This window comes from Folsomia candida, unplaced genomic scaffold (genome assembly GCF_002217175.1).
Source record: "Folsomia candida strain VU population unplaced genomic scaffold, ASM221717v1 Fcan01_Sc002, whole genome shotgun sequence".
Taxonomy (NCBI): domain Eukaryota; kingdom Metazoa; phylum Arthropoda; class Collembola; order Entomobryomorpha; family Isotomidae; genus Folsomia; species Folsomia candida.
The window spans coordinates 8,455,355-8,480,898 of NW_019091194.1; the positions used below are offsets into that span (position 1 = coordinate 8,455,355).

At 35.7% G+C, this 25,544-nt stretch overlaps 5 protein-coding genes across 12 annotated transcripts; 3 read left to right on the forward strand and 2 right to left on the reverse strand.

Annotated features, from left to right (window-relative positions):
* Positions 1-149: 149 nt before the first annotated feature.
* Positions 150-10,191, reverse strand: LOC110842701 (eukaryotic translation initiation factor 5). Of its 4 annotated transcripts, none has more exons than XR_004834156.1 (12): positions 10,063-10,191; positions 9,180-9,372; positions 6,060-6,168; positions 5,238-5,974; positions 4,875-5,159; positions 4,276-4,709; positions 4,048-4,185; positions 3,708-3,833; positions 3,440-3,612; positions 3,274-3,347; positions 1,169-1,234; positions 1,062-1,081 (listed from the first exon to the last, which is right to left on the reverse strand). XR_004834156.1 is itself a non-coding variant. In XM_022088486.2 (11 exons), exons 5-11 carry the CDS (start codon positions 5,389-5,391, stop codon positions 974-976), a joined length of 1,311 nt encoding a protein of 436 aa, XP_021944178.1. In that variant the 5' UTR covers positions 5,392-5,421; positions 5,676-5,974; positions 6,060-6,168; positions 9,180-9,372; positions 10,063-10,191; the 3' UTR covers positions 150-973. The 4 variants fall into 4 exon arrangements, 2 of the variants coding, with proteins under 2 accessions (XP_021944178.1, XP_021944177.1); XR_004834157.1 differs by having other exon boundaries at positions 3,440-3,628; XM_022088486.2 differs by lacking the exons at positions 3,274-3,347; positions 3,440-3,612 and having other exon boundaries at positions 150-1,081; positions 5,238-5,421; positions 5,676-5,974.
* LOC110842702 lies at positions 1,241-3,692 on the forward strand. 2 transcript variants are annotated; one of them, XM_035848630.1, is made up of 6 exons: positions 1,241-1,519; positions 1,590-1,759; positions 1,836-2,074; positions 2,139-2,474; positions 2,535-2,896; positions 2,962-3,692. In XM_035848630.1, the coding sequence occupies exons 2-6, from the start codon at positions 1,596-1,598 to the stop codon at positions 3,661-3,663; spliced, it is 1,803 nt and encodes a 600-aa protein (XP_035704523.1). In that variant the 5' UTR covers positions 1,241-1,519; positions 1,590-1,595; the 3' UTR covers positions 3,664-3,692. The 2 variants fall into 2 exon arrangements, with proteins under 2 accessions (XP_035704523.1, XP_035704522.1); XM_035848629.1 differs by having other exon boundaries at positions 1,241-1,759.
* Positions 10,192-10,295: 104 nt separating the features above from the next.
* Positions 10,296-14,951, reverse strand: LOC110845268. The gene is made up of 11 exons (XM_022091659.2): positions 14,784-14,951; positions 14,573-14,681; positions 14,121-14,328; positions 13,838-14,049; positions 13,505-13,736; positions 13,225-13,423; positions 12,904-13,154; positions 12,297-12,810; positions 11,535-12,226; positions 10,888-11,423; positions 10,296-10,810 (listed from the first exon to the last, which is right to left on the reverse strand). The coding sequence occupies exons 1-11, from the start codon at positions 14,812-14,814 to the stop codon at positions 10,624-10,626; spliced, it is 3,171 nt and encodes a 1,056-aa protein (XP_021947351.1). The 5' UTR covers positions 14,815-14,951; the 3' UTR covers positions 10,296-10,623.
* Positions 14,952-15,293: 342 nt separating this feature from the next.
* LOC110845269 (zinc finger protein ubi-d4) lies at positions 15,294-20,898 on the forward strand. The gene is made up of 14 exons (XM_022091660.2): positions 15,294-15,566; positions 15,715-15,824; positions 15,911-15,972; positions 16,057-16,426; positions 16,612-16,715; positions 16,802-16,874; positions 16,964-17,080; positions 18,854-19,056; positions 19,128-19,333; positions 19,429-19,691; positions 19,802-19,868; positions 19,953-19,998; positions 20,069-20,151; positions 20,220-20,898. Exons 1-14 carry the CDS (start codon positions 15,514-15,516, stop codon positions 20,266-20,268), a joined length of 1,806 nt encoding a protein of 601 aa, XP_021947352.1. The 5' UTR covers positions 15,294-15,513; the 3' UTR covers positions 20,269-20,898.
* A 105-nt stretch (positions 20,899-21,003) lies between these two features.
* Positions 21,004-22,949, forward strand: LOC110842859. Of its 4 annotated transcripts, XM_035848632.1 has the most exons (6): positions 21,004-21,191; positions 21,271-21,316; positions 21,392-21,821; positions 21,929-22,330; positions 22,418-22,560; positions 22,638-22,949. In XM_035848632.1, exons 3-6 carry the CDS (start codon positions 21,401-21,403, stop codon positions 22,683-22,685), a joined length of 1,014 nt encoding a protein of 337 aa, XP_035704525.1. In that variant the 5' UTR covers positions 21,004-21,191; positions 21,271-21,316; positions 21,392-21,400; the 3' UTR covers positions 22,686-22,949. The 4 variants fall into 4 exon arrangements, with proteins under 4 accessions (XP_035704525.1, XP_021944388.1, XP_035704524.1 ...); XM_022088696.2 differs by having other exon boundaries at positions 22,418-22,949; XM_035848631.1 differs by lacking the exon at positions 21,271-21,316 and having other exon boundaries at positions 21,365-21,821; positions 22,418-22,949.
* The last annotated feature ends 2,595 nt before the right edge of the window (positions 22,950-25,544 follow it).

Sequence of the window (25,544 nt, forward strand, 5' to 3'; positions counted from 1 at the left end):
AGGGCAACCAATGCAATATGCCAACCTTTTAAACACACACTGCAGTGATTTGCAGTCTGCATTACAACATTTGGACAATGTGCATTTATGACAAGAGATGATAAGGTCATTTTGTATCCTCAACACAATGGAGCGTACAACAAAATCTCTTTTGGTTTCTCTGCAAATGAATATCCTTTTATTCAACGAGGCTTACTTACTGGTGGGTGGTGTCGAGAGTACACACGCTTTTTAAAGCAAGAACAATTTTATAAGATATATATTTTACAAGTAATATATATATAAGGAAACCCATAAGTATAATACAGATTAAATGAGGATTCTGAAATGTGGTCAATTACAAGTTTTCCCTAACCCGAAATGAAACTACGTAATATTAATTAATTGATTGAGAATATTTTCGAGTACAGAGTAGTGATTTCTGTAAGTGTGTTCAAGAATGATTATTATATAGTATGTAAAACTGTTTAAACAAAAACTAATAATTCATGTTCAAGTTCACATAGTCGGGTATCTGGTAGTAAGTAAATAAGTACAAATGAATCAGGGAAGTTATCACCCATGGGTTATCGTATTTCAATGGTTATGCATAGTAAAAACAGATAAACCAAATGTTTGATAATAATTTGTACAGGTGTCAAATTAAAAAAAACTGTGTAGAGGACAAGGAATTGTTTTCAAAACTAATACAGGAAAACGAACAGTGGATTTATTACATTGACTAACTATACCTAATTGTCAATATATAGTTTATTAATACAGGCGTGACCAGACCAAATTTGTAACTTGTTAGTAAAGCCGTGTGGTTGTCGCAGATTAACTATTAAATTTCAAGAATATGATCTTTGCAAGTAATTGTAGGAAATAATCAGCAGAGTACAGTATGTTTGCTTGTTTTCGATTTGATAATGTAAGTGAGAGTAGTTAGTGTGTCAATCAATTTTGGTGATTCCATTATTTTGAATGCCATTGCTTAAATAGCGTCAATGTCCAAATCATCCAGTTCTTCTTTCGGCTTATCAGGTTGTGGTTTGGGCTGAGCTTGAATGCTGGAAATCTTTGCACGGTCGTCATATTCGATCTGGAAGAAGAAATGTATAATTAAAAATTGACCTACTATTAAAGTTATTAATTTGAGCAAGAACCAATATATATGACTTAAACTGACCTCGACATCATCATCGTCACTTGGAGGAGCATCATCAGAACTCTCTTCTTCGGCTTCCTTGAGCCACTATGAAATACAATATTTATCTCATATTAATACTCATTTCAAGCAATAATTTCGTTTGATCAAAGTTTTGCAATTAACGTAGCCTGTCACCAGACATGCCTCACTTTGCCCCACAAGGCCTGGTTTAGTGGTCTTCAGTGTGGTAGAGAGCGAGACATAGAAATCTCTGTGCGGTGAGTCAAAATTGCAGATACACAAATATACACTTCCATTTGTGCATTCTTTGTAGGGATTAACAGCTTATTATATTAATTGAAGAATTAATTAACATTAATAAATCTACAGGTAAGTAGTACTCTCACAGACACATTGATTCGTGAATTTCATTAATACAGACAATTATGTATATTTTCAGGTCAATATGACTGATTCAGAATCGGATTCTGATTCATCATCTTCCAAAAAACCGGCATTAGCTACTCCTTCCACATCTTCCAAAAAAAGAGACGCCACCCCCACTAGCAGTACCAAAAAGAAAGAGCCCAAAAAGAAAAAGAGTGATGTAAATGAGGAAGTGATACTGAAGTAAATCATGAAACACAATTATAGCAGTTATATGATATTCAAGTACATATTAATTTTGATTGTGAATTTTCAACAGATTTCTCAATGATGATTCTGACGATGATGAAGATGAGGAGAAATTGATATCGAAAAGGAAGTGGATGATGGTAGAAAGCAAAGTTAATGGGACGCGATATTCCCCAGCACCACCAACAAACCCGAGTCATCGATATGTAGATAGGTCAATCGACCCTCGTGATGACCGGCCATGTCCAGTCTGGTGGAAACTTGCGACAAGTTTGAATACCAGAAGAAAAATGTCGGAAGATTCAGAAGGTGAGTAAAACGGATTATTAAATATTATATGGTTCCATTTTATGCATTGAATGTTTTGTTACAGATGGTGGGGATAGTAAACTTCGAGAGTTCTACTGCAGTTTGGCTAGAGAGGACGACGATGAAGTTATGTCATCGCAACAATCAACCATTTCTGAGCTCACCCCTAGTACACCACCAGCTATGATTGGGATAAAGCAGACGCTTATTCTAACTGCTGATAAGAGAAAGGCTGCGGAAAAGAAAATTAGAGATGCCGGCCCTGAAGGGAAGTTAGTTCCTGGAACAAAGTCAAAAGTGATGTTCGACCCGCCAAATGACGCTAGAGATTACGGACTGTTCAAAATCAGACCAATTAATGCCACTGGAGGTGGCAAGTTTATCTGTGCCAATGATCCAAGTAATTATTGTATTATTCAAATAACTTATGGGTTAGGTTAACATTATAACCTATTTTCAGATTGCTTGAGAACTCGCTCAACTGTTATGGAGGAAATCCCTAAGTGCGATATACACAAAGGAGGGCAAATTGGTTTTGTTTTAAGCGAGTTTACTGATGATGCCAACTATAAACAAGACGTCGTATATCATGTCATCGCATCCTTCAAATTCCATGCTGGCGATGAAGAAGGAAAAACTAAAAATGCATTAGATGCGATGAAGATTCAAATTAGTAATCAAGTACAGCAATCTGTCTGGAATTTGTATGTCAAGCAACGATTGGATGAAAATAAACCAGCCCCAAAATTAGTGGAAATCGAGGGACGACGACGCTATTTCGATGATGAAGACGAGATGATGAAAGTACACGCTGCTCGTCAGGTGTGATATTAATAATAATATAAATAATGAAGTTAATTGTTGTAATGACAAAATAATTATTTTAGACAACAACTCTCTTTAAAATGCTGCTATGGCCAGACACAACAATCAAAATCATCTGTTTGAATACAACAATTAATTTTCCAAATGGGGCTTATCGAGAATTAAGGGATGAGATGGATGAAAATGGGTTAGTGCTCAAGATCCATGATAAGGTGAAGGAAGCAACAGGAATGGAAAAGAATATGGAGCCAGGATTGGAGATTCCATTTCTCATTAAAGCAAACCCAGGAGAAAGTCTTGGATCATTATTGGCGAGAGGAAAGAAGATGGAAGAAATCAAATTGGCAGCTTTGTATTTTGTGTCTAACCCGTACATAATATATGCTGGTCAGGCGATAAGTGCATACGTCCATAGCAATCTTAATAACGGACAGGAACCTGTAACATACTACAAAAAGAACAAAGGTGACCACCCTGACTACAAAATTGTCCCTGTTGGACTAGTTCATGAAGATCATCGATACAAATGGGAGTTCATACTTCACATGTGTGCGTTAATCCCGTCCCTTTTGAAACTGAAGAACTGTCTCAATCCAGAGGATTATGTGGATAAGGAAACTAAGAAAGTTGCTCAGTCCCACCCTTATTGTATCAACAGGTCAACAAATTCAAGTTTTGTAGATAAGAAGTCGTGGGGGATTATTCATGGTTATCTGCTGAAGAAGTTTTCTGTAGATGTATATTTAGGGTCTAAAGGGATCTGATTAATAAATCATAAATGATCAAACGGATACTTGGAATCGCTTACCTTGATAAAAGGAGCCGCTTTATTGTGAATATCGGTGCTCATTTCTTTGCTGACATATTTTTTGCTCACTTTTGAATCCCAATCAATCAGCACTTCTTCTTCAACAATGTCTTGGTCATATAGAGCCTGAAATTGAAATAATTAACGGGTCGTCAAGTCAAACTTATAATTCAAGAATCAAGAGAGCAAGTGGCAACTAGAGTATTAGTATTTTCTCTCATAGTCTGCCTTAGGTTTACAATCAGCGTAATTATTATCAGATCTGAATAACATATTTAATCACCGAGTTTTGATGGTCAAGTGAAATTTTTACTCTATTTTAAATTACAGTGAAAATTACCTTGAAGATCAGCGGAACTTTTGGAAGAAGGCTATCTTTATATTGGTTGATGACTTGCTCAACTCCACCAATTAGATATTTTTGGGCTTTGGAACTCTGATGACAAAATCGCAGGAAAACCACTCTATGGGTCTTTAGCTATTAATTTACATTAAAAATATTAAGACATCACTGTCATTTAACACGTTCTTAGACTTTTATTGGCAAAATTATGGATAATTAAGATACCTGCTGAATGATGTTACTGTCCAAAAGCAACTCAACGAGCACAATCGCCGCTTTTTGGCGAATATCCAATCGCTCAGCCTCGCTGAGAAGCTCCTTGTCATCCAATTTATTGTCAGATTTTATCTTGGACTGTAAGAACTTGTAGAAAATATCCATGCGATCCTTTTCAGGTTTTTCCAGATCGTCCGAAACAGTAAGCCCTTTCACACCATCGCTAAGAGCTTGTTGTCGCCGACGTACAGCTTCTTCACTTACATCCACAGACCAGTCATCGTCATTGTCTCCGTTCTGTTTTCCATTAGAATCTTCCCAGTTATCATTCCAGTCGTCATCATCATCTTCAGCTCGTGGGCTGTCACCTCCATTTTGAGCCTTCCCCTTTTCTTTGCGCTTCCGTTGAGTAAGGGATGCACCTTGAGTAGCCGGATTTGTATCTGCAAATATGAAATTGTTTCATCTCCAATTAATGTAAATGTTTAAGTAAAATTGCCTTCATAGTTTCATATCGTAGGCTTAAAATCAAATTACGTTATCAGAAATTTCAAACATTAATAATATACAAATATACAAGAAATTATATGTTGTGAAAATAGTATTACCTGGAGGGTTCTTGATGATGTAATTGATGAGTCGATGCCCACCTTTGATAACTCCATTGTATCCACAAGCCTTGCAAGTTTGGGTGAGAACTTCTTTTTTTGCTTGTACACCCAAAACTGTTTCAGGGTTGTCACATTCAGGGCAAAGGACAAACTTTTTAATGAACCCATCCAGCAAATCCTGGAGCTTCACGGCTTCATGCGACCCATTCACGATATATCGTTCATCCTTGAAGTCAAATTGGGTCTGGGCACCCAACTCACAGCCAAAATATTTAGTCGGGTCTGTAATTAAATCGAGATAAAGATAAAATTGTTATAAAAATTTAAGTTAAGTTATGAGAGTCAAACATTAATACTTACAAGTTGGAGGACGTCCAAGCGCTTTGGCCACATCCACCATATTGACAATGACGGTTTTAATTCCATTTCCTTTCCCCTCAACCTTGGCTTGGAGTTTGGGCATTTTGTACCGATAGAAGACGTCGGCAATGGTGCGATTCACGTTGAGACTCATATTGAAGCCTGGATTGATCTTTTTGTCAACCTCAATAAAAATTCAATAGGTGATCTATTTGTAATTTCTTTCGCTTGAAGAGCCAAGTGACACGTGAATTTTTAAGTAGTAATGCGAAAATTAATTAGACGTGGTAAAACGTTGACAATTTTTGGGGACAAGAATTGAGGAAAATTCTAATTTTGTTTCTACTGTGTAAGAGAAATGTTTAGTTATTTTGGGAAATGAAATGAAAAGTTAGTATCAAAAGACCCAGTAAGTTAGCCAAAAAGAAGGGCACTCACTTTATCACTTGCATTCAAAAGGAAAGGGAATTAAATAATTTGAAAAACTGAATATCATATGATAAAGGTGGGTTGTAAAATCTCGAATTTTGGTAGCGGTGTTTCCTGCCACCCGTCGCGTAGTTTGTTGTTAAAGTAGGCGACGTCGTCGTGGTGCAGGTGCGAATGACTACTATTGAACTTGTTTTGCTGTTCGTGTTGTGCGGATTCCCGGACCTCAAGATGGTCCAATAACGAGGTTTCAAGATTGCCGCAATGGTTGTAATTTGCGGTGACGACTGCTAGAAAATTTAGAAGATCTGAAACCCCAAGAATAAAAAAGTTGTAAGATTAAACGTATCCTTATATATCCGTATATACAAAATTATTTTATTGTATTTTTACCTATAATCGATCGGTTCCTGACGTTGAAAAGATATCAACGACCGACTGCATGAGTCTATATGTAAGACTGAGTTTGGCGAACACGGCGTCCCAAGGGAGTCAGGTAACCCTGTGACAAAATTACAAAAATAATATGAGACCCTTGACACTACTTGACAGCAGTATTTAGTTAAGGTTGGAGAAGAACGTGAACGAAGGATCAAACTGTAGATAATATTATTACTAGTCTTATGATAAGTATGATGGTTCAAAATATCGTGCTCTTGCTCTAGTCTGACTGATCCACCAACCAAGACCAAATTAATTAAACCATTTGCATCGTCGGCGTCCCTAACCTATCCTTTTTGTGTTCAATCAAGCCAGCAATGCGCAGTATGGAACACATCTATGCGTGTATGGTACATGCTATTTGAATGAAATTCCAAAATACAATTGGGGAAAGGAGTTAAAATTCTCAAGAAAATAAACAGGATGGAACATAAGTAGAATTGTTATGAATTACGTGAAAAAAAAAGTTTTGCAAATGCTAACGAAACTTACCACAGGACATATGCATACGCGAATGTGCAACTGGTTGGCCAATTTGATCTAACAAGTTTAAATTGGAAGCACGCGACACGCGTAATAATTTATTTTTGTTTTCTTATATCTCCGTGCTTGTAATATTAATGGAGACTTGTTAGGCTCCAGTAAGTCTACAACCATAGACTCGTTACTATAAAGACAAATATGTTTCTCACCAAATTTTCAAAATTGCATGCTAAAAATATTAGGGATATATTTCGGGCAGCATCTCGGGTGGGCAGTCAATTTTGAAGTGATTAAAATTTGTATATTTCACTAATTTAAAACAGTGCTCTAAACTTTTAAATCTTTCCAAGTTAGATTAGAATTTAATTTCTATGTAAGTCAAGTTTCTAAATTGTCATTCGCTAACATTGTAAGCATTGACATGAACTTGAATTAATGTCCATGTCTGTCACATCGAAAACCAATCAAGTCTAATTTGCCCTTTCTTGTTGAACTCTCAACCGAATTGTCAACAATTTTAAATGTTAACTTATCCAAAAAATATAAGTAAATATAGTATTTACTTGTTGCAGTTTGTGTATAATGAATGGTACCACATACTATTGGCTAATTATCTTATCTCCATGAGATATTTAATGCAAATCTCATATTCATTTGTATCTACATGTTGATGATTAAAATTGGCACTTCTCTATCTAATTAGGAATTCGCCAGAATAATATTAATAATGATACGAATACGAATTGTAATGCTATAGTTGATGGTCGCGGCTTTGCTATTGCACTATTTTGTTGGTGGATTTGGTGCAATAATATGGTCAAAATATGGTTCAGCCAGAGTCTAAACGAGTGGTCTGTATCATCCTCTCAGGATCAGTAGGGCCGACAGGAGTGTAGTAAATGGTTCATCCATTATAGTACATATTCCATGGCTTCATCATTGCCAAAAACATGTCTCTATTCTGCATGCACAATATGCACATCTCGCAAATTTTCGTCTGCCCAATGTTATATATCGTTATCTTTTTAGTGGATGAGAATCAGAGATGGAACTGAACGGACAGTCTAAAAATACATTCACAGCGTCACAGGTTGAATTATTATTCGCCCTTTGAGTGCAGGGCAAAACTTCCAAAGCTTTTCAACTGGTAATTGTTGTAACGGGAGAAATTGCCATTTACTATATAAATACTCTGTTTCATCCATCATATGCACACAAAAACAGACTATATCAACAAAGTTGTGCTGCACTACAGCTACACTATTGCTCAACAAACAAAGTAGAGTAGTGTCAACCTGGTAATTATACTATACATGTACTATGCATATGTATTGACGCCAAGCTGATCATTTTGTGGTTCTGTACATTTTCTTTTCGTTCATTTCATTGGAGTTAATAAAGTAAAACTACGAAACAAACCTACAACATGTAATATTCATTCGTTAACTTCAAGTTAAATTAATCCATTGATTTATTATTTGCCACTGCACTGCAGCAATTTTGTCTTTTAAGAGAGAGGGAAGTAAAGACATTGCTCTTTCGCAATGAAGAATTCATTCACTATAAAATTCTATGCTGCGTTGCGCTGCGCTTCTAAGTTTGCAACCAAGAAGTATCCACTCTCTTTCATTCTTTGGTGGTGTAAAAAAACTAAAAAACTAAAACGCGCAGGGCAAGAAGACTTGAGCGAGTAAGGATAAATTCAAACCAAACTCGAGTCTCATTTCAGGCAATGCAGCAAAATTTTAGTCTAGAATCTAGAGACAGAAATAGAAACTTGTGGTTTCCTCCTCACTTTTATGCTACAAGCTAGCTGCATTTATGAATGATGTGGATGATATGAAAATTATTTAGTACTATTAATCATTATGGAGTACGTGCAGTTGTAACTAAACGTGCGTCCACTAAAAATGAGCCAAGGACGTCCACTAGGAAGGAAATGAATTAAAATTTTCCTGACTTGCACTAATTACGAAACTGGAACTGTTGATGGTGGTGCACCACTATGGTGGAATGGCAATAATGGCATAGATTGATCAGAATTTACCATATAACCATAGCTCGATACAAATTTATTGCGAAGATACATGATAAACCGACTTCGCTTCGTTCGAAGTATGCATACACAAGTCATACTATCCCCCCTGTAATGCCCTTAACCTGTAAACGAAAATTTTTAGCTTGCTAGGTAATACTATGGCATAAAATGAGTTACAAACTACTTGCCAGTCAAAACTGTGGCATTAAGCGAGACTTGCAAACCATTTTTGGCAAATTAAAAATGGACAACCAAATTATTGCGATTATTTGGATTACACTTGACAAGTTCATTTCGGGTGGAATGGTATGTCGAAGTGAAAGAAATGTTCAGAGGGTGAAATGACAGAAAATTAGTTTTATAATTTTCTGCTTTGGAATCTCTGCTTTTCTATTGCATTCATGACGTGTTATGTTTAAATGACCTGCACATAATGAATATATGTACAAGTTTTAAATGAATGCCAAGATCAGAATGTAAATAAATATGCAATTCGACAAGTTATAAGCTCCAACTTTTTAGAAGATAAAGAGAGAAGGAAATTTACTAACCTGTACTTCTCAATAAAGTCATATAAGATGACTGAAATTGAACTAAAATCGCACAAAATTGGGGCGCACAGAATCAAAAGCCCTGTCTTTTCAGCAGGCCAAAGGCAATGTCGAATTATTTTTCGTTCCACAAACAAGGCAAGACTCAAATTCAAATTCCAACTTCAAGGTGGTCCAATTTCAATTGTTTAACCTGGAAACAATCATTTTGATTTAATTAAACACAATTAACAATGGAGTCACAAATTCACCATCGAAGAAGGGACGAGGACAAATTATTGGGAAAGCGCAGTGATTGCTGGAATTATATTTATTATCGACCTACTACACTAACAATTTCAATGAAATATACAATACGCAATTCTTAACAAAGTTATGTTTCTTTCTTGTCATTCCTCTTTAAAAAATGTTCTTGTATAAAGTGCCCAACTTTTAGAAATACAAATACCAATAATTGCCTACCATCAACCACTACAGCACAGCGGTACTAGATTATCCTTCCATAATAATTTAAAAAGAATGTTAGTAACTGATGCAATACCTTCACCAGCACACAGCAGCACCTTTGGTGTTTGGTAAAATGTGCAAAATTTAGACACTTGATCTGTATTTCTGATTTTTAGCTCCTAGCTGGGAAAGGTGTTAACTAAATTTTATCTAAAAATTGAATTCTTAAAATTCAAAGACAAATTCTAAAAAATTAAAATTGAACATCAAATTAGAACAGATATCAATCTCATCAATGTTACGTTACGTTAGTTCTTACATTGTATACATATTTGTGAAAAGAGTGAAGGTAAGGTCTTGGTCTATTTAATTGTGCTCAGATGAATGAAAAAAGTACTTGAAATTAAAGTTAAGAAATAATAATAATAAGACTTACCTTTCAAAAACAACTTTTTCGTCGTGCAACGTACTACAGAGACAGACTTCAACTGACCCAATCGATTCCTCAACGCAGCAGGCAGAAAGAAGAATGTGCTCCGCAATAAATGTGAAGGGGCGATGAGTAGTTGAGCCAGAGCTAACGAGGTGGCGTCTGAACCATTTCTGTCAACTATTTTTCTCATGCATTTTCCATGATAAAATGACAAAATGACAAATTAAATGTGATGATTATTAATTGGAAAACTATGTTATTTTGCATTCTCTCTTTTATACATAATTCCCCATTGATTTGGGCATATTTATAGTGTACAATAATTTAAAGTAAAATAGAGCGAGGATTATGCCATTGTGTTGCACAATTTGTGTACATAAAATGTGTACACATAACATTAAAATAAAAATAGATACATAGGTGTTACAAAATTGTAAAAACAAGTAGAACGTAAATAAATCGATAAAGATGTGTAGAGAGCATTGTTGGCAGTTAATAGTTGGAATAGAACAAGAACACAATTTGTATACCTCATTCGTAATAATAGTTATCCGTCGAGTTGTCTTAGTTTTGTGTAAATCGATATGAACTAGTGGATCGCTGCCCTCCAGACACGGAACGTGAACTTGTAAACATTGAAACACCCGAAATGGTTGCCCCACCGCGCGTCGAGGTCATGTTTCCAGAACTACTTGAAGTCGTACAACCTGATCTGTTTTCTTTGGAGGTTTCCTGTATTGGACTCAGATTCCTAAATAATTATTCAGGAGAGATTAGTACATACACATACAAATACAAAACCATTCAAATGAGCTTTGGTTGAATTACAATTGCATCGATTCGCTGATATCACGAATCGGATGGTCACGAATCTCCCCAAGACGCTGCATTCTATCCTGCATCCAGTCCATACTTTCTCTTATTCTTCGAGCCTCATTCTCGGGTGACATAGGTCCGTCGATTTCTCCAATGGTCATGGAAGGAATTCGTTGGGTGTGAACATAGTTTCCAGCAAACATTCCATCAGAATGTAATCGTCGCGTCCCTCCAGAAAACCTCTCTGGAGTCGAATTCAATAGTGGTGGGGGACCAAGTTGCAGGGCGGAAGTTAGATTGGAGGTGTCAAAGGGTAACTCTGGAGGACGGTAGGGTTCATAAACAGAAGGTCTGGAACGCCCAACGTAAGGTTCGAACGGTGGCTCTTCATCATCAGCATCATCATCAAACTTGCCATCTTTCTTTCCAGTAAGTGGAAGCATGTTTCGGCGTGGTGCAGCAGGATGAACAAAAGTTTGTCCTACGAAGTCAGTAGCTAAGTTTTCTTGGGAAGTAGCACGTGAATGACGAATTGGTCGGATCTCCTCCTTTATTAAAACAAGCAGCAAATCAAAATTAGAATAATTACTAATTTTACATTTGATGATGGTAATTAATTTATTAATTTAACGTAAAATAATATTTATTATTAAGCTTACAAGGACGTCAGCTGCATTCGAAATTGCCTCAATTTCAGCGATTCTTGCACTAACGCTTGTCGATCGCCTATTCAGTACATAGTTATCTGAGCGTTTCTGATCAATTTCTTTGACAGGATGAGGCGGAGGTGCAATGTTTTCAGATAGATATCGAAAGTCTATACCCTGCGGCTTTTCAGATTGAGGATTATCTGGTTTCTTTAATTTCGAAGAGGGATTAGAGTCTGAAATACTCTCGTACAGTACAAATTTCTTGGACACGGATGGAGGTGGTAACATCACTGCACCAAAGCTGGGGGCGGTGTCGTTCTTGGTTGCGTTACTGTCTCTCATTCTTATATCAGTATCCCTTGTTAGTGGAGAATCTTCATCAACATCATCAGAAGTGTTGCGACAAAAACGTGTCTTTTCATTCCATCCGTATACAGTAGTTGCTCCACTCATTCTAACACTAGCGTTGAAGGAGGGGTCACGATTGATGCTGATTTCGACAAAGTTGTTGCAGGTCTGGTCGGCATGAGAGGGTGGAGCCATAAAACTTTCCATATAGCTCATACCAGTTGCATTCATTAGTTTATCCGAAGGAACTGCCATGGATGAGTAGTGGGACATTTGTTGTTGTTGTTGCTGCTGTGTGGCCTTAATATAGGTGCATTCGTTTTCATTGGACGAGGATGAGTATTGCCTATCACCTAGATTTCAAATTAAAGTTTTTTAATACACAATTGCAACTAAAAATTTCATTACAATATATTTATCTACCTGCGGAATTAGAATTGCACTCTGTAGTTATATTGTTAGTAGTGGTGGTGGATGCTTGGTATGGAGCAGATTGTTGCTGCAGTTGCAAAGTCAACTCTTTAATCTGTGAAGCATGATTTGCCTTGAGTTTTTCTAGCTCTTGCCAATGACGAGTTTTCGCCTCTTCCAAGATGTTCATAAATTCTTTCTGATGGAGCTCCAATTGTTGGACGTAATCTTTTAGTTCACTACATTCCGTCGTCAGTCGAAGAATCGTGTCGTTATATGAATATCGTTGTTGCTCCCACTGTGCTTCTTTGATAGCTTTCTGCTTCAATTCCGTTTCGAAATTCTCGCGTAGACTCTGTTCAACTTCGCACAATTGTTCAAAATCTCTTTCCACCTTGATCAATTTTTCTTCTAATTGCATTCTATCATTTTTCAGTCGAGCAATGATTTCACGGTCTTGATTACTCTTTAGCCACGCGTTCCTTTTTCGATGTTCAAATGAGGCAGGTCTCCCACTAGACAGCATCTATATATTAACGTAACAAATAAGATAGCGTTATCATACGCTTGTTAATGTTTCTTGAAAGACCTAATATAACTAGAGAATTAATATAATTACCGATCTACTGAATTTTAAGCAAGCATTTGGGATTATCATTGGAGCCAACTCGATAGTTGATAACACATCTACTGTGCCATTTACATCAGCAATTACAGATTGCTTATTGTTTAGTGTCCCAGCCAATGCCAAAGACGAGGTGGATTGCAATTCAGGTCCTAATACACTACAGGGTTTCCTTTCTTTGAGTATACCTTCCTGTACTATCATTGGGCGTGTGGGTTTGTCATCTACGGAATCTTCGGTATAAACTAGAAATTCAAGACACGCTACTGTATACAATCAAATATATTATAATATAATCACAAAACATTAACCTACTGGCAATTTTTTCACGCGGTGCTTCAAATTCTCTCATTTCCGGTGAGTCTGTTTCAACTACAACATTGGGCTTGTTCCATTTCGATGGTTTCTGATGATTTTCTTTGTCAAACTTGGGCCCCACAACTTGTTCAACAATATTGAAACCAACACTTGAGGACGAGGAAGGAGTACCAGTAGGGTGGTCATTTTCGGTTTCCTGAAAATCAACGTATCGATAAAATTGAGGTTATTTTCAGGTAAGAAATAAAGTAAATAAAATCATATTTAGATTAATTACAGTTTGATACAATGGAAGGTTACTTTTAGACGTAACCTGATGATGAAGCTTGGAAATAGATGCTTGGCGCTCCATCACAGGTATAGCTGGCTTTAAGTCGTTTCGAAACACTGGCGCATCATTTTTTTCTCCATGCACGGGAACGGAACTTCCAAAATTCCTATTGGAGCTCGGTTGTGGTCCCACATTCATAGATTTTGCAAGATCTCTCGCTATCCTAAACTCAAGTTCACTGTAACAACGAGAAAATATATTAAACAAAATTAGAATCGAAACAATTTACTTTTAGATGTGTTATTTCATGTAATATTATTTTTCTCTTCTACAACTCACGAAATTGCTTCTTGTAATTTTTCAATTGGTTGAGCGTCCTTCGTTATCCCACGCTTCATAGTTTGACGAGCTTCATTCTTCATTCCAAGAGACTCTTGATGATCAGCGATGACAATATACATTTGGCTTACACTTGTACCAATTTCCTTCTTATTCAGAGCAACAAGCAACAAGTTTAATCGACTACTGGTATCAGGAACTGCATCATTTAACTAAAACGAAAAAATTAATACTTTTAGTTAAACTTAATCGTAGAGTTATACAAGAGGGTTATGACACTTACACATTTTACAATTGCTTCCACATATCGTTTATCATTTTTATAAAGTGAATTGTCATAAAACTTCTTATAACACTCCATTCTTGCATTAGATAAGGATTTCTTCCACGTAATAGTATGAACACATTGATGTTCCAAGAAACGAATAAGTGCCAAATAGGGTTCGATTGGGTCATCTCCGGAATAATTTTGTACATTGCTTTCCAATTCACTACATAATCAAGTGTAATTAATTAGAAAATGGTTAAATATTGCAATTCAAGATTTTATATAATTGCAAGGGAACGTCAATTCAGTTCTGTGTGGTATTTCCAAAAACTAATTGTAAGTATCATTTATTTTATTACAACATATAATAATGAGTAATGAGTAAATAATTCCTGTGATTTTAATTCGACTTACAAATTACAGGCATATTATAATATTTATATTTCTAAAAGTATTGTTCGACTGACCTTAACTGCTGCTCAATATCTTGTTCATGATCAGCCATGCTTTTAGACGTATCGAGTGACTGCTTCAGTAACGAAATGTTCCGTCCTGAACATAGCGGCTGGATATTCTCTATAAAAGTGGGTATAATTTAATTGAAGTGACTGATAACTCCGTCCGAACTCATAATATATGTTTACGAGGGCAATTAATCAGTGCTTGCTTCATACTTACCCTTGTGCAATTCCCAGCCTGACGACTCCATAATTTGCTCACGTTTCGTCAAATGTCACCAGAAATTTAAATTTTGTGTGCCTTCAATTTTGGGTTGCATTCGTAGTTGAACAAATGTGAGTGTATAAAAAGCTGGGCAGTGTAGTAACGGTCGCTCACTGCTGCTGGCGGCATGAAAAAATCCGAAATCTCAACTCCACCTCTCAAGCCAAACTCGCCACCAATCGGTGTAAGACGATAATCGATTTGCTAGATATTAATTGCACCTATCAAGTTATCTATAATTATCAGTAGGGACATGTTTAGTTTAACTTAAGCCGGGTTAATTTTGATTAAAACAAATGAGAGACTAAAGAAATGATTGGAATCTATAAAGTTATTATAACAATATTACGGTTTTTATTTTTATGGAATTATTAAACAAATGTTTTTGTTTAACAATGATCAAAAATTAAAGACAACTAGTTATGATGATGATGATAAGTCCACAAATGATAAGGTGGAGATGCGCCTGCTGCTATTGACGTTGTGTGTGAATGGGACACGAACGCCAAAATCTGGTTTCATTCAGCAAAGCAACAAACAGCTCTAGTCGCCTCGTCGGACGGACGGACGAAGTGGGTGGATTATCTTTATTTTTGACGAGTGATAAGATGACATTTGAAATATACGAAGTATGACGTGATGAAATAATTCACTATCAACTAATCAACAAAACAGCTACAACGACATGGCTGGCTTGGAAATTACTGTGAATCCGGAAGTCATTCGGAAAATCCAAGGGTAAGTCGGGTTTTGTTCAAAATGACGAGATTGGAATGGAATTAATGGAAATAACTCCAATTAATCCGTCATTGTTGAATTATGAATACGCTGAATGTAGAGATGATCTAACATCAGGTATTAATGTTGTTATTTTATTTTTCTTCAGATATTTCAATGATCCAAGTTACAAAGAAATGGTGGAAAATGCGGCGCAATTCAATTCCAGGCTTGGCGCAGAACGGACGATGCGACTGCCGTTTTTGGATAATCAAACTGGTAATTTAGTATTGAGATATTAATGGCAATACAAAAATAGAGTGCTTGGTTTACTAATTCGATTAAATGTGCTCACCGTGTATTAGGCGTTGCCCAAAACCACTCTAATCTGTTTATGGAACCTCACCAACGCCTCCCTGGCATGAAGGTACAATTTAATTCATTTATTCACGCTTCAATACTTCAAGCAATTACAATAATTTTAATTGTGTTTATTCTCCCTGGTATGAAGGAGGGTCAAATTTACACATATCCTTCAAAGAGATGGCAAAAGAAGCGGAGACAGTATCTCCACAATTTTATGCAGCCAAGGTTTAATCTTCGGAAAGAAAATGGCGATGGCGGAGAGGGGCCATCGTCGGGAGCTCTGTTGGAAAACTCCTCCTTTACAGCTGGTCCAAGTAGTGGCTCAAGTGGTGGTGTTGGGCCTATTCCTTCTAGTACCTCAGGGCCAATGATTGGAGGTGCAGGGGGTGGTGGTGCAAGTTGTGGAAATCCGACGAATATTCAACAAGAACAAGAGAGCAGCAACAAGGAGACGCCAAAACCTGATCCAGAGATCACAAAGCAAGATTGGTTTTACGACGAGCTTGATGTGCCAGGTACGTGACTAAAATTTTCGATATATGAATATATAATAATATAAAAAATGTGTTATGATGACAAACTATTGTGTCGTAAAAAATTATAAATATGATTAAATAGATTATTGGCATGTTATTGTTACGGCGCGATCAAAGGTATTAGGATTTTCAATCACATCATATCAATTGTTTTTTTAAATCAGATGCTGGAGAATTTGATGAACCCGATGCTGACTCTGATTACGATTATGAGGAAAGTTATAGCAGCAAGAGAAAGAAAAAGAAGACCCCCGCAAAGACTCCTCGTGTAAGTGAACCAGACGTGACCTGGGATGTTTTTAGTTTTATGAGATTTGATTTATAATTTAATCGCAATCAATACTCGTTTTTTAGCAACAGAATAAGAATAGAAGAAAGATCACGTACGACCCTATTGGCGACTCGGAAAAACCATTTGCTTGTGATTGTAAGCTATTTTCAATTGATTCAAGAAACACATTTTATTTATTGTAGAATGTGCTAAGTGATGATGCTAATGGGTAATTTTTCATACAGTATGCGGAGCGAGGTATAAGACACGCCCAGGACTAACTTATCATTATACTCACTCTCACAAAGAAAAGGAAGACGATGAAGAAGAAATGGATATGGATAAGCGTGGTGGCGATGAAGGTCCTTTCCGCAAATCTAAATTTTATTCATTTTGACCAGAATCTCAATTCTGTAGATTGGTTTTTCGTTAAAATCTCGATTTAATTTAATGTTTGATCTGTTGCTGATCCTAACGCAATTTTCACACGCGCACTTCTTTTACTTTCTCATATTATAATGCACTTGATAGTAGACAGGATATTCATCCATACAACAATCGAAATCTTGCCTTTTTGTCGATATATATAATGATGATGATAATATCGATTGACTGGATTAATACGTTAAAGTAACGATATTAATTATAATAATGCTGGAACCAATTGTGAGTAACCATTATAATAATATAATACACAATGGGTATTGGCGAAATCATTTAGTTTTATTAGTCAGCTCAAGTGGTTAAACCAAGGTTTTTTTTAAATTATTTAATAGCTGAGTTGTGATTGAAACATAATTATGAATGACAACCATTGCCTTGCTGTTTTGAAGGGGTTGGAAAAATTATAGGACCTCTGATAAGTAAATATGTTGGTTTAATGATGTGGGCTAGTCAGCAGTGGGAGGTGCTTTTAAAATTTTTATATAACATGTTTGAATTTATGATAAATTGAACTTGTTTAGTTTGCATACTGATTACAAGGATTATTTTCCGTTGTTAGTCTAAAATATAATTTGTATACACAAATTCAATCAGTATAAGATTTAAATGTTTAGGTGCAGTAAAAAGAATTTGATAGTGGTGGTTATCCTTTTTTGTACGCTATCTATCTACATGGAAAGTGGTTTCTTTATCAAAGAAAAGTCTGACATGACCAAATTGAATCATTCGTAGTAGTAATCCATTCGAGTGCAGTTATATTCAGAAACGAAAAAGACTGAAGTCTGTCGTCTATTATTATGAAGCTGATAAAGCCACTGTTTTGTTTTCGGACTGAACTATCCTATTTTTCTTCGTGCACTGGAAATTTTTGCGTTCTATTGCTGGTTCGATTATTTCCATGAGTGGTATAGAGTGGATATGGGAGATGAATTGTAATTTCAAATTTAAATAATACTGACTAATTCATGTGATGCGCAAAAGTCATTCTCGGTTTCAATTTTCAATACCTAATAATTATAAATGATATGGACATTTCCATGATAAATGGTCTTGAAGTTTGACTACAAGTTTAGTAATAATAATTAAAAATGAGGTGCTATATACATACGTTTAATTAGTTAGTTTGGATTCAATCAACTACTGTATGTACATATTTATGTATGTATGTGTGTAGGTAAATAATCAAGAACATATGCATAATTGACTTGCTTAGTAGACGATTTCCAATTATCCGATGATAATAATAATAATAATAAATTTATTATTATTACTTTCCTAGTATTACAAAGTTTTAACAGATTTCCTTTCTAATTGCACAGCACATATTATACCTATTATCATGTATATTAAGCATTTTATAGAAATAGATTGCCTGACTGAAGATACTAGATAGTTACTAGTTAGTTGGTTCTTCTGCATTGGTTTGTTGTCGAAAAATACGTTATGAATAAAGACTGCATTTTACGGTTAAACCACTACTTGGCTTTTTGCGATATTATTCGTTATTGAGTTGCATAGGCAGTTTGGACTCCTTCGGACTTCCTTTCCTTAAGGGACTTTCATTGAAATTTCATCTTCTTCTTGTCTGAAGGTTAGTCCAAATTGTTTATGCAATGATAGTACTCTTTGATTTTATGGTAGCCCAATATTAATAACGATCAATCTATAATCGTTGTATTAAATTTTTGCAGCTTCAAGACGAAGAAGCGGAGGAGGAGGAAATATGCCCCCACCGATTCTTCACCCTCAACAACCGATGCCTCCAACACTTCAACCCCAGCAGCCCATGTCACCGTCACATCACATGGGAATGGGTCCAATGCCTCCACCATCAATGATGCACCAGCATCACCACCATCCTCCCCCGCCCCATTTGGTACCTCAGCAACCTCACGTAAGTCGAGCACTGTGCAATAATTCATAAAGCATACTTCCATGCACTTAAACTGAAATTTAACTCAATAGCCACATATGCCACCACATCACCAAATGTATCATCATCAACCTCCACCAGGCAGCAACATGCCCCCTCCTGGGAGTTATCATCATCAGCAGCAAGGCATGTCTTCCCAGCCACCCCAACAGCAACAACAACATCCTCATGCGGGTAGTCATCCCGGACTTATGGGGGGCCCCATGGGTTCAAGACCTCCAATTATGCAACATCCAGGGCATGTCGATGATACCAATTATTTCTATGAAAAAATTATTCTACATATCATAGTCCTAGTTCAAGTTTATAAAGGTTTCCCTTATTTATGCACAGATCAAGTGGAGGAAACCATCCTCAACCGGGAGGAATGAATCATCCTGGTCCAGGGGGTGTGTCTTCTTCTGGGCCTTCAAATTCAGGAGGTGGCCCAGGAGGACCAGTAACAGACGACCCAAATTTCCCAAGAAAAATGGATGACGGAAAGCCTCGGGTGCCACCATCTCCTTACTGTGACTTTTGTTTGGGGGATGCTGTTGAAAATAAAAAATCTGGCATCCCCGAAGAACTGGTGTCGTGTTCTGATTGTGGACGGTCAGGTAATTTCAGCACTACCAATCTGGTAGTAATTCGTTATAATTTTGCTCATTTTCTAGAATAGTAATTTTAATTCTTAATTCATATTAATATTAAACAATAATTCACATAGGTCATCCGACTTGTTTGCAATTTACAAACAACATGATCATCTCCGTCAAAAAGTATCGCTGGCAATGGTAAGTACCATTACAAAATTGGATGGACGGCAAAAATATGACCAAGTATTTGGTGCCGGATTAAATTTCTCTATTTTTTTGTAGCATTGAATGCAAGTGCTGCTCACTATGTGGCACCTCAGACAATGACGTAAATTATTAACATAAATAGTCGCTTTGAAAAAATTTTTGCCTTTATAATTCTATTTGTATTTTTTCAGGATCAATTATTGTTCTGTGACGATTGTGATCGCGGTTATCATATGTACTGTTTAGTACCCAAGTTGGATGCACCTCCCGAAGGGTATGTGCTAATAATAGTAATGCAGCATACGTGCATAAATTAATAAATGTGGTTTTCAATGCATTCAGGTCTTGGAGTTGCACGTTATGCCTGGGAGAATTTCATCACAAAAAGTAAAATATCTCGAATCCAAAAAATAATATGCGTTGTATTTGTATGTGTAGTGTTTGTGACATAAGATAATACCTATACCTTATTCAATTTTAATAGTTATAGTTGCAGATTTTTTGCTAGTATATTTATTCGAGATTGGTACTTATTAATATTTTTTGTTATTAATTTAACTTAACTAATTTTTATGGACTTGATTTTTTTGTTAGAATTTTCAATAAATGTGATTTATTTCATTCATGTAACAAAGTTACAACGAGTTCAAAATATTGATAAAATTAAAGAGGGCCCTCATAAATATTTTGGTTTGCTGTTTAAAAAACAACGAGATTGCCTGAAATACATAATATGCACAAGACTACAATGTATTTATTGAGCAGAACATCTTGTGTATTGTAAATAAATTAGTAAGTTAATACGGTATGTACTTAAAAAATCTGTGTATGTATATGCATATTTCTTGTTTCACTTGTTTGGGACGTATTACATAGTAATACATATTGTTTAAGCTATTATCATTCAATAGATTAATTACTCTTTCATACATAATTATTTTAAATGAGTTGATGTATACCAATTCAGTCTTGTTATCAGTATTATTTAGAGAAAAAGATGAATAAACAACAAAAGTCTACCGAAAATTTTCATACAGCATTTTTTGCTTGCAAACAACTTGGCGAGAAAGTGAGACGAATTGGAAAAGTGGGAAAATGTGCTTACTTGTATAATACTTGACGAATAAATTCGCTAAGATAGGTTCACGGTTCACCATCAACTGTTAGCAAATTTCCTAAATGCTTACCATTTTCGATTAAATTCAATTAAATTGGCCTAGTAGTAGCTATATTGTTTGAACCACGGAGGATTGTTTGAGCTAAACAAAAAGGGCTCATTGTTAAAGTGGGAGATCGGAACTTCAGAAATTCAAAGTGAGTGGAATGCATTATTTTATGAATTTTTGGTTTTGTACATTTTACATGTGTATTTTTTGTTTGTAAATTTGTTTAGTAAATATTTCGCATCTATATTTGAAATTTCTTTTCATTTAATTAAGGTATAAATACAATTCTTCTACATTTTAGAGAGCTATTTTTTTCCTTAGAATAAGGTATTGTCTATTATTCATCAGGAGTACACAATGTTGCGACGAAGCCAACGAACAAGGACCAAGGGGGGAGGTGGAACTGTGTCAGAAAATCTAATCTCTCTTGACACTAGAGATAAGGAACCCTCAACGCGTAAAAGCACAACACAATCATCTTCAAAACGAAGAGGTCAGTCTACGAGACGCGGCTTTACCAGACAAGAAGATATTAGGTCTGATGAAGAGCTTGTTGGCCCCTCGGCGTCGACGGATGGCGCTACCACTGGACCCATCGAATTTTCCACTCCAGTATACGCAAAGAAATCCGAACCCACTCTTCCCCTCGGACCTGCAAATAAATTGAAATGGCTCTGCTACCCCCACAGCTTGATTAACAAGGTGAAAACTGAGGAGGAATTAGATAACCTTACCTATATATCTGGAGCCAGAGTGGAATCTTCGGAAGAAATTGAGGGTTAGTTAAGTTGACCACCTACTTATTTATTTATTTATAAGGCATGTGTATAACTTGTCCAAATGCAACTAAACAAAAATTTTATAAATTCTTATGTGGTCAAACAGTTACGGCCTCAGAGTATGTACAGATAGATGACGAGGACGACAACGAATGGGAAACATTGTCAGATTCAGAAGAACCTACTGGGGAGTGGGAGGAACAGCTAGTTTATGTCGAACTGAATGATATTCCGAGCATCCAAGAGCTATTTGCTGTCCAGCCTGATGACTTTTTAAGATTCCAGAGGAAAAGACATCGTATGAAGGCACAACCCGTCAAGGCCACTCATCCGAAAATCAGCATCCAATTCCACCAGTTTCAATCTGCCTCTCCAGTGTTACAAATTGGCAATCGTTATTTTGCATGCCATTGGGAGGAACCCACTGGCACGGCCATGTTCTTTAGAAAGAAGGCTGACGAACCCATCGTCATCAAGCAGGAAGCTGGTGTGACATCTTCGAAACTAAGTCAGCATCTTTTACTTATTTAGTATCAATAAATTTATATTACGATTGATTGGAATGTAATATTTTTTATCATCTCATTTTCACTAGACAATAAGGATGATCCATCCCGTCGGCCGTGCTCAACCCTTAAAAATATTATCCCTGAGCCTTCAATCCCTCGCGACAATATATTTGGAAAGGCTCATCTCATTACAAGAGCTACCTACGAAACTGTATCCCTGGCTGACAAAGTATTGAAAACTGAATTATTGGAAGCGGATACGAAAAAAATGAATTTGATCCCTACCAATCGTCAATTTTTTGGCAGACCTGCAATCTACAAACTCAAGATACCTCAAGGATATACTGCTACTGATCTGCTTGCAGGACAGTATCGACCAAAGCGAACTTATACACGGAGTCGGAAGAATAAACAACAGAAATCTGAACTTGGAAATTTAGCAGAAGCCCAAACTAGTCAAAATACAATAGAATCCGTTTAGGTTTTTGTGTATCTCAAGAATTTGAAACTAAATGTTAACTGAATTAAAATAACACCAGCGAGTAATTCACTGTAACTTTGTGGCATATATTTTATTATTGTTTATGAACTTTGCAATAAAAAAAGCTATCAGTACAACTTATTGTTAGTCTTCAAGCAGTTTCATAGTTCATGCAGAAGGAATTGATTAATTCGCTAAATCTAAAATGTGCATGATATTAAATAAACCTATACCATATACACGTCAGTTGTTAACTTAACCCTGCTACAATTACTATATATTCATTCTTTAAATTTCACCATATGTTGTATGTGTGCATGCATATATACTCAATACACCTAAGATATGTACACTCCTTTTGCATACAAGCGCTGTAACGGTTTATATAAGTTTATAAACGACAAGCGAAATTTCACGAGGAGCCATACTATTTGTATTTTGTGCGGATTAATTCAAGTCGGCTTTTTGAGTTAAAATTAAACTAATCCGTTGATGGATACATGCTTTTTACATCTGTAATACATGGTAATTTAATATGCATGCAATTCTATGTACATACCGAACTCTATGGATGGACATCCTTAAATTGCAAGAGCTTTACTTACAATGACGACTTAACTAGTTAATTCACATTTTAGAATGTATACATTATTATAGATGAACTACTTTGCTCATAAATTGATGGCACTTGGATGATTGGATGGAATATTTTTTTGATTTAGTAGACAAAGGTAATTATATAAATGTCATAATATATTTATATACATATTTGTATATGAGAGTTATAGTTAGCAACTCAACAATGCATGATAATTTGTTATTATTAATTATCGCTTTATCATTTAACCAAGGAAGAATGGGAAGCATAAGCGACAAAAAGTGCATCGTTGCTGCACCATGCAGATTTCTGCACCTCTGTGAAATGTGCAAAGTTGACTTAAAAAACAACGACGAGAACTAAAACGAATCTCTCTCTCTCTCTACATGGTAGTCTAGTCTGATAGTAAAGCACATAGCATAGACACATTATGCAGCATTATAATAAGTCATAAGTGCTTGGTAGCGTTATATTATTCTCATTATTGCATTGTGGTGCTAGGTATCCGGTCTACTTTCCAATTTGCCGTGATTTACTTTATTGCCCTTTATTTTGAGTTTGCTACATATTTTATTTCGATGGAATTGTGCAGAGAAAGAAATATATTATCAACCTGAATATATTTTAGGGTCATCATACAATCTTAATCTACCGAAAAATCAAAGTTAACATCACTCGTTTAATTTATATGGATGATGGTGACACCTTTACATTGTTTAGTAACATGAAATAATGTATAGGCTTTCCACATTAATTCACGTTTTCCATCAATCAGAAATCGATTTTTACGGACATTTATTATACAAACAACTCATGCTGCAATTTACATCATAGGAGGGATGCAACAACAGAATCAATTTCTTGCAGGTACATCAACTAAATTTGTAAAATGCAATTTAAGCCCTTTAGTACCTACATATGTCCCTAATATTCATACGGTTGCGAAATAAAGCATGGAAATTTGAAAGTTGCAAAATTGGCACAGGGAAAAATAACATGTGCAAATATGTACATCCGTTTTGGTTCGTTTGGATGATGAGATGAGAACAAAACAGAATTTGCACTCGCCTGACAAAAGGAGTGAGCAGCAAAGATTATCGGGGAGAGATTTGCAAATTTCCGAGTGTCACAACGACAAAATGACAGTCACAACTTTGCATTATTCGTTCCGATCAAACTGCTAAATAGAACGAATTCAGTATGAAATGCCAAGTGAGTTTTTGACAAGGTCGATTATGTTATGTAGAAATGTAGACATATAGTAACACGCATATTTAGTAAATAGATATTTAATTCTTCCGGCGATAGGTTCACAATCAAAACAACTCAAACTCACAACCGAGATCTGAAATCTGACTGAATTATATACCTATTAAATGTCTTCATAACAAATAATACCAATGTAAAACGAACCAATTTTTTCGATAGAAAAACTTGAATTAGTTTACTTTTATACTAATTATTAATTCTCAAATCTTTAAATTAGTAAGTTATTTTATTAAGTGATTGACTCGAGATAATTTTATTTCGTCGCGAATTTTTATTGCAAGGAAAGGGTATGTAAAAGTGAAGGGATTTTGTTTGAATTTATTTATGTTTCGATTTTGAATTGCAAATTGTCATATATATGCATATACCTTTAGAATTAAAGTTCCATTCGTTGGATTATATTTATGATGTATGCAAGTATGAAAAAATTGCGATGCAATGGTAAATGGAAAGTCTATTTTTCGTTTTTCTTTGGAATTTTTTATTTATGATATTATAACTATGTAATTTGATTACTTCACCTATGTATGCTTCACGATAAACTTGGCTGTTTAACTCTAAAATTGATGCCTTATACGTTGGCAAAATAATTGGAGGAAAAGACAAGATGGTAAGAAAGAACCACATTTAACGGGAAATATACGTACTCTTTGCATTCTTGACCAAAACCTAAAATATTTTCATCCTTGCATTTCTTGATTGATTGTTTTATATATGCATAGTCATAAATAATATGATTACCCCTGTAATCACATCGTATCATACGATTCGTATGTAATAGCACTCGTGAGAAATTAAAAATTCAAAAAAATTGGTCCAATAAATAACCATAAAAACACCACGTCAATGAGACAACTCATTGCCG

What these genes read in the sequence shown, in the direction of transcription:
- LOC110845268 (XM_022091659.2), bottom strand. Translation starts at nt 14,814, where the DNA reads ATGGAGTCGTCAGGCTGGGAATTGCACAAGG. An exon ending in ACCGCGTGAAAAAATTGCCA is followed by an intron (nt 13,155 to 13,224) that starts GTAGGTTAATGT and finishes TTGAATTTCTAG; the next exon opens with TTTATACCGAAGATTCCGTA. An exon ending in ATCAGCGAATCGATGCAATT is followed by an intron (nt 10,811 to 10,887) that starts GTAATTCAACCA and finishes ATAATTATTTAG; the next exon opens with GAATCTGAGTCCAATACAGG.
- LOC110845269 (XM_022091660.2), top strand. Translation starts at nt 15,514, where the DNA reads ATGGCTGGCTTGGAAATTACTGTGAATCCGGAAGTCATTCGGAAAATC. An exon ending in GTCATTCGGAAAATCCAAGG is followed by an intron (nt 15,567 to 15,714) that starts GTAAGTCGGGTT and finishes ATTTTTCTTCAG; the next exon opens with ATATTTCAATGATCCAAGTT. An exon ending in TGGTACCTCAGCAACCTCAC is followed by an intron (nt 19,057 to 19,127) that starts GTAAGTCGAGCA and finishes TTAACTCAATAG; the next exon opens with CCACATATGCCACCACATCA.
- LOC110842702 (XM_035848629.1), top strand. Translation starts at nt 1,596, where the DNA reads ATGACTGATTCAGAATCGGATTCTGATTCATCATCTTCCAAAAAACCG. An exon ending in AATGAGGAAGTGATACTGAA is followed by an intron (nt 1,760 to 1,835) that starts GTAAATCATGAA and finishes AATTTTCAACAG; the next exon opens with ATTTCTCAATGATGATTCTG. An exon ending in AATGTCGGAAGATTCAGAAG is followed by an intron (nt 2,075 to 2,138) that starts GTGAGTAAAACG and finishes GTTTTGTTACAG; the next exon opens with ATGGTGGGGATAGTAAACTT.
- LOC110842859 (XM_022088696.2), top strand. Translation starts at nt 21,401, where the DNA reads ATGTTGCGACGAAGCCAACGAACAAGGACCAAGGGGGGAGGTGGAACT. An exon ending in ATCTTCGGAAGAAATTGAGG is followed by an intron (nt 21,822 to 21,928) that starts GTTAGTTAAGTT and finishes GTGGTCAAACAG; the next exon opens with TTACGGCCTCAGAGTATGTA. An exon ending in TGTGACATCTTCGAAACTAA is followed by an intron (nt 22,331 to 22,417) that starts GTCAGCATCTTT and finishes CATTTTCACTAG; the next exon opens with ACAATAAGGATGATCCATCC.
- LOC110842701 (XM_022088486.2), bottom strand. Translation starts at nt 5,391, where the DNA reads ATGAGTCTCAACGTGAATCGCACCATTGCCGACGTCTTCTATCGGTAC. An exon ending in CATCATCAAGAACCCTCCAG is followed by an intron (nt 4,710 to 4,874) that starts GTAATACTATTT and finishes TCATATTTGCAG; the next exon opens with ATACAAATCCGGCTACTCAA. An exon ending in GTGACGATGATGATGTCGAG is followed by an intron (nt 1,082 to 1,168) that starts GTCAGTTTAAGT and finishes TTCTTCTTCCAG; the next exon opens with ATCGAATATGACGACCGTGC.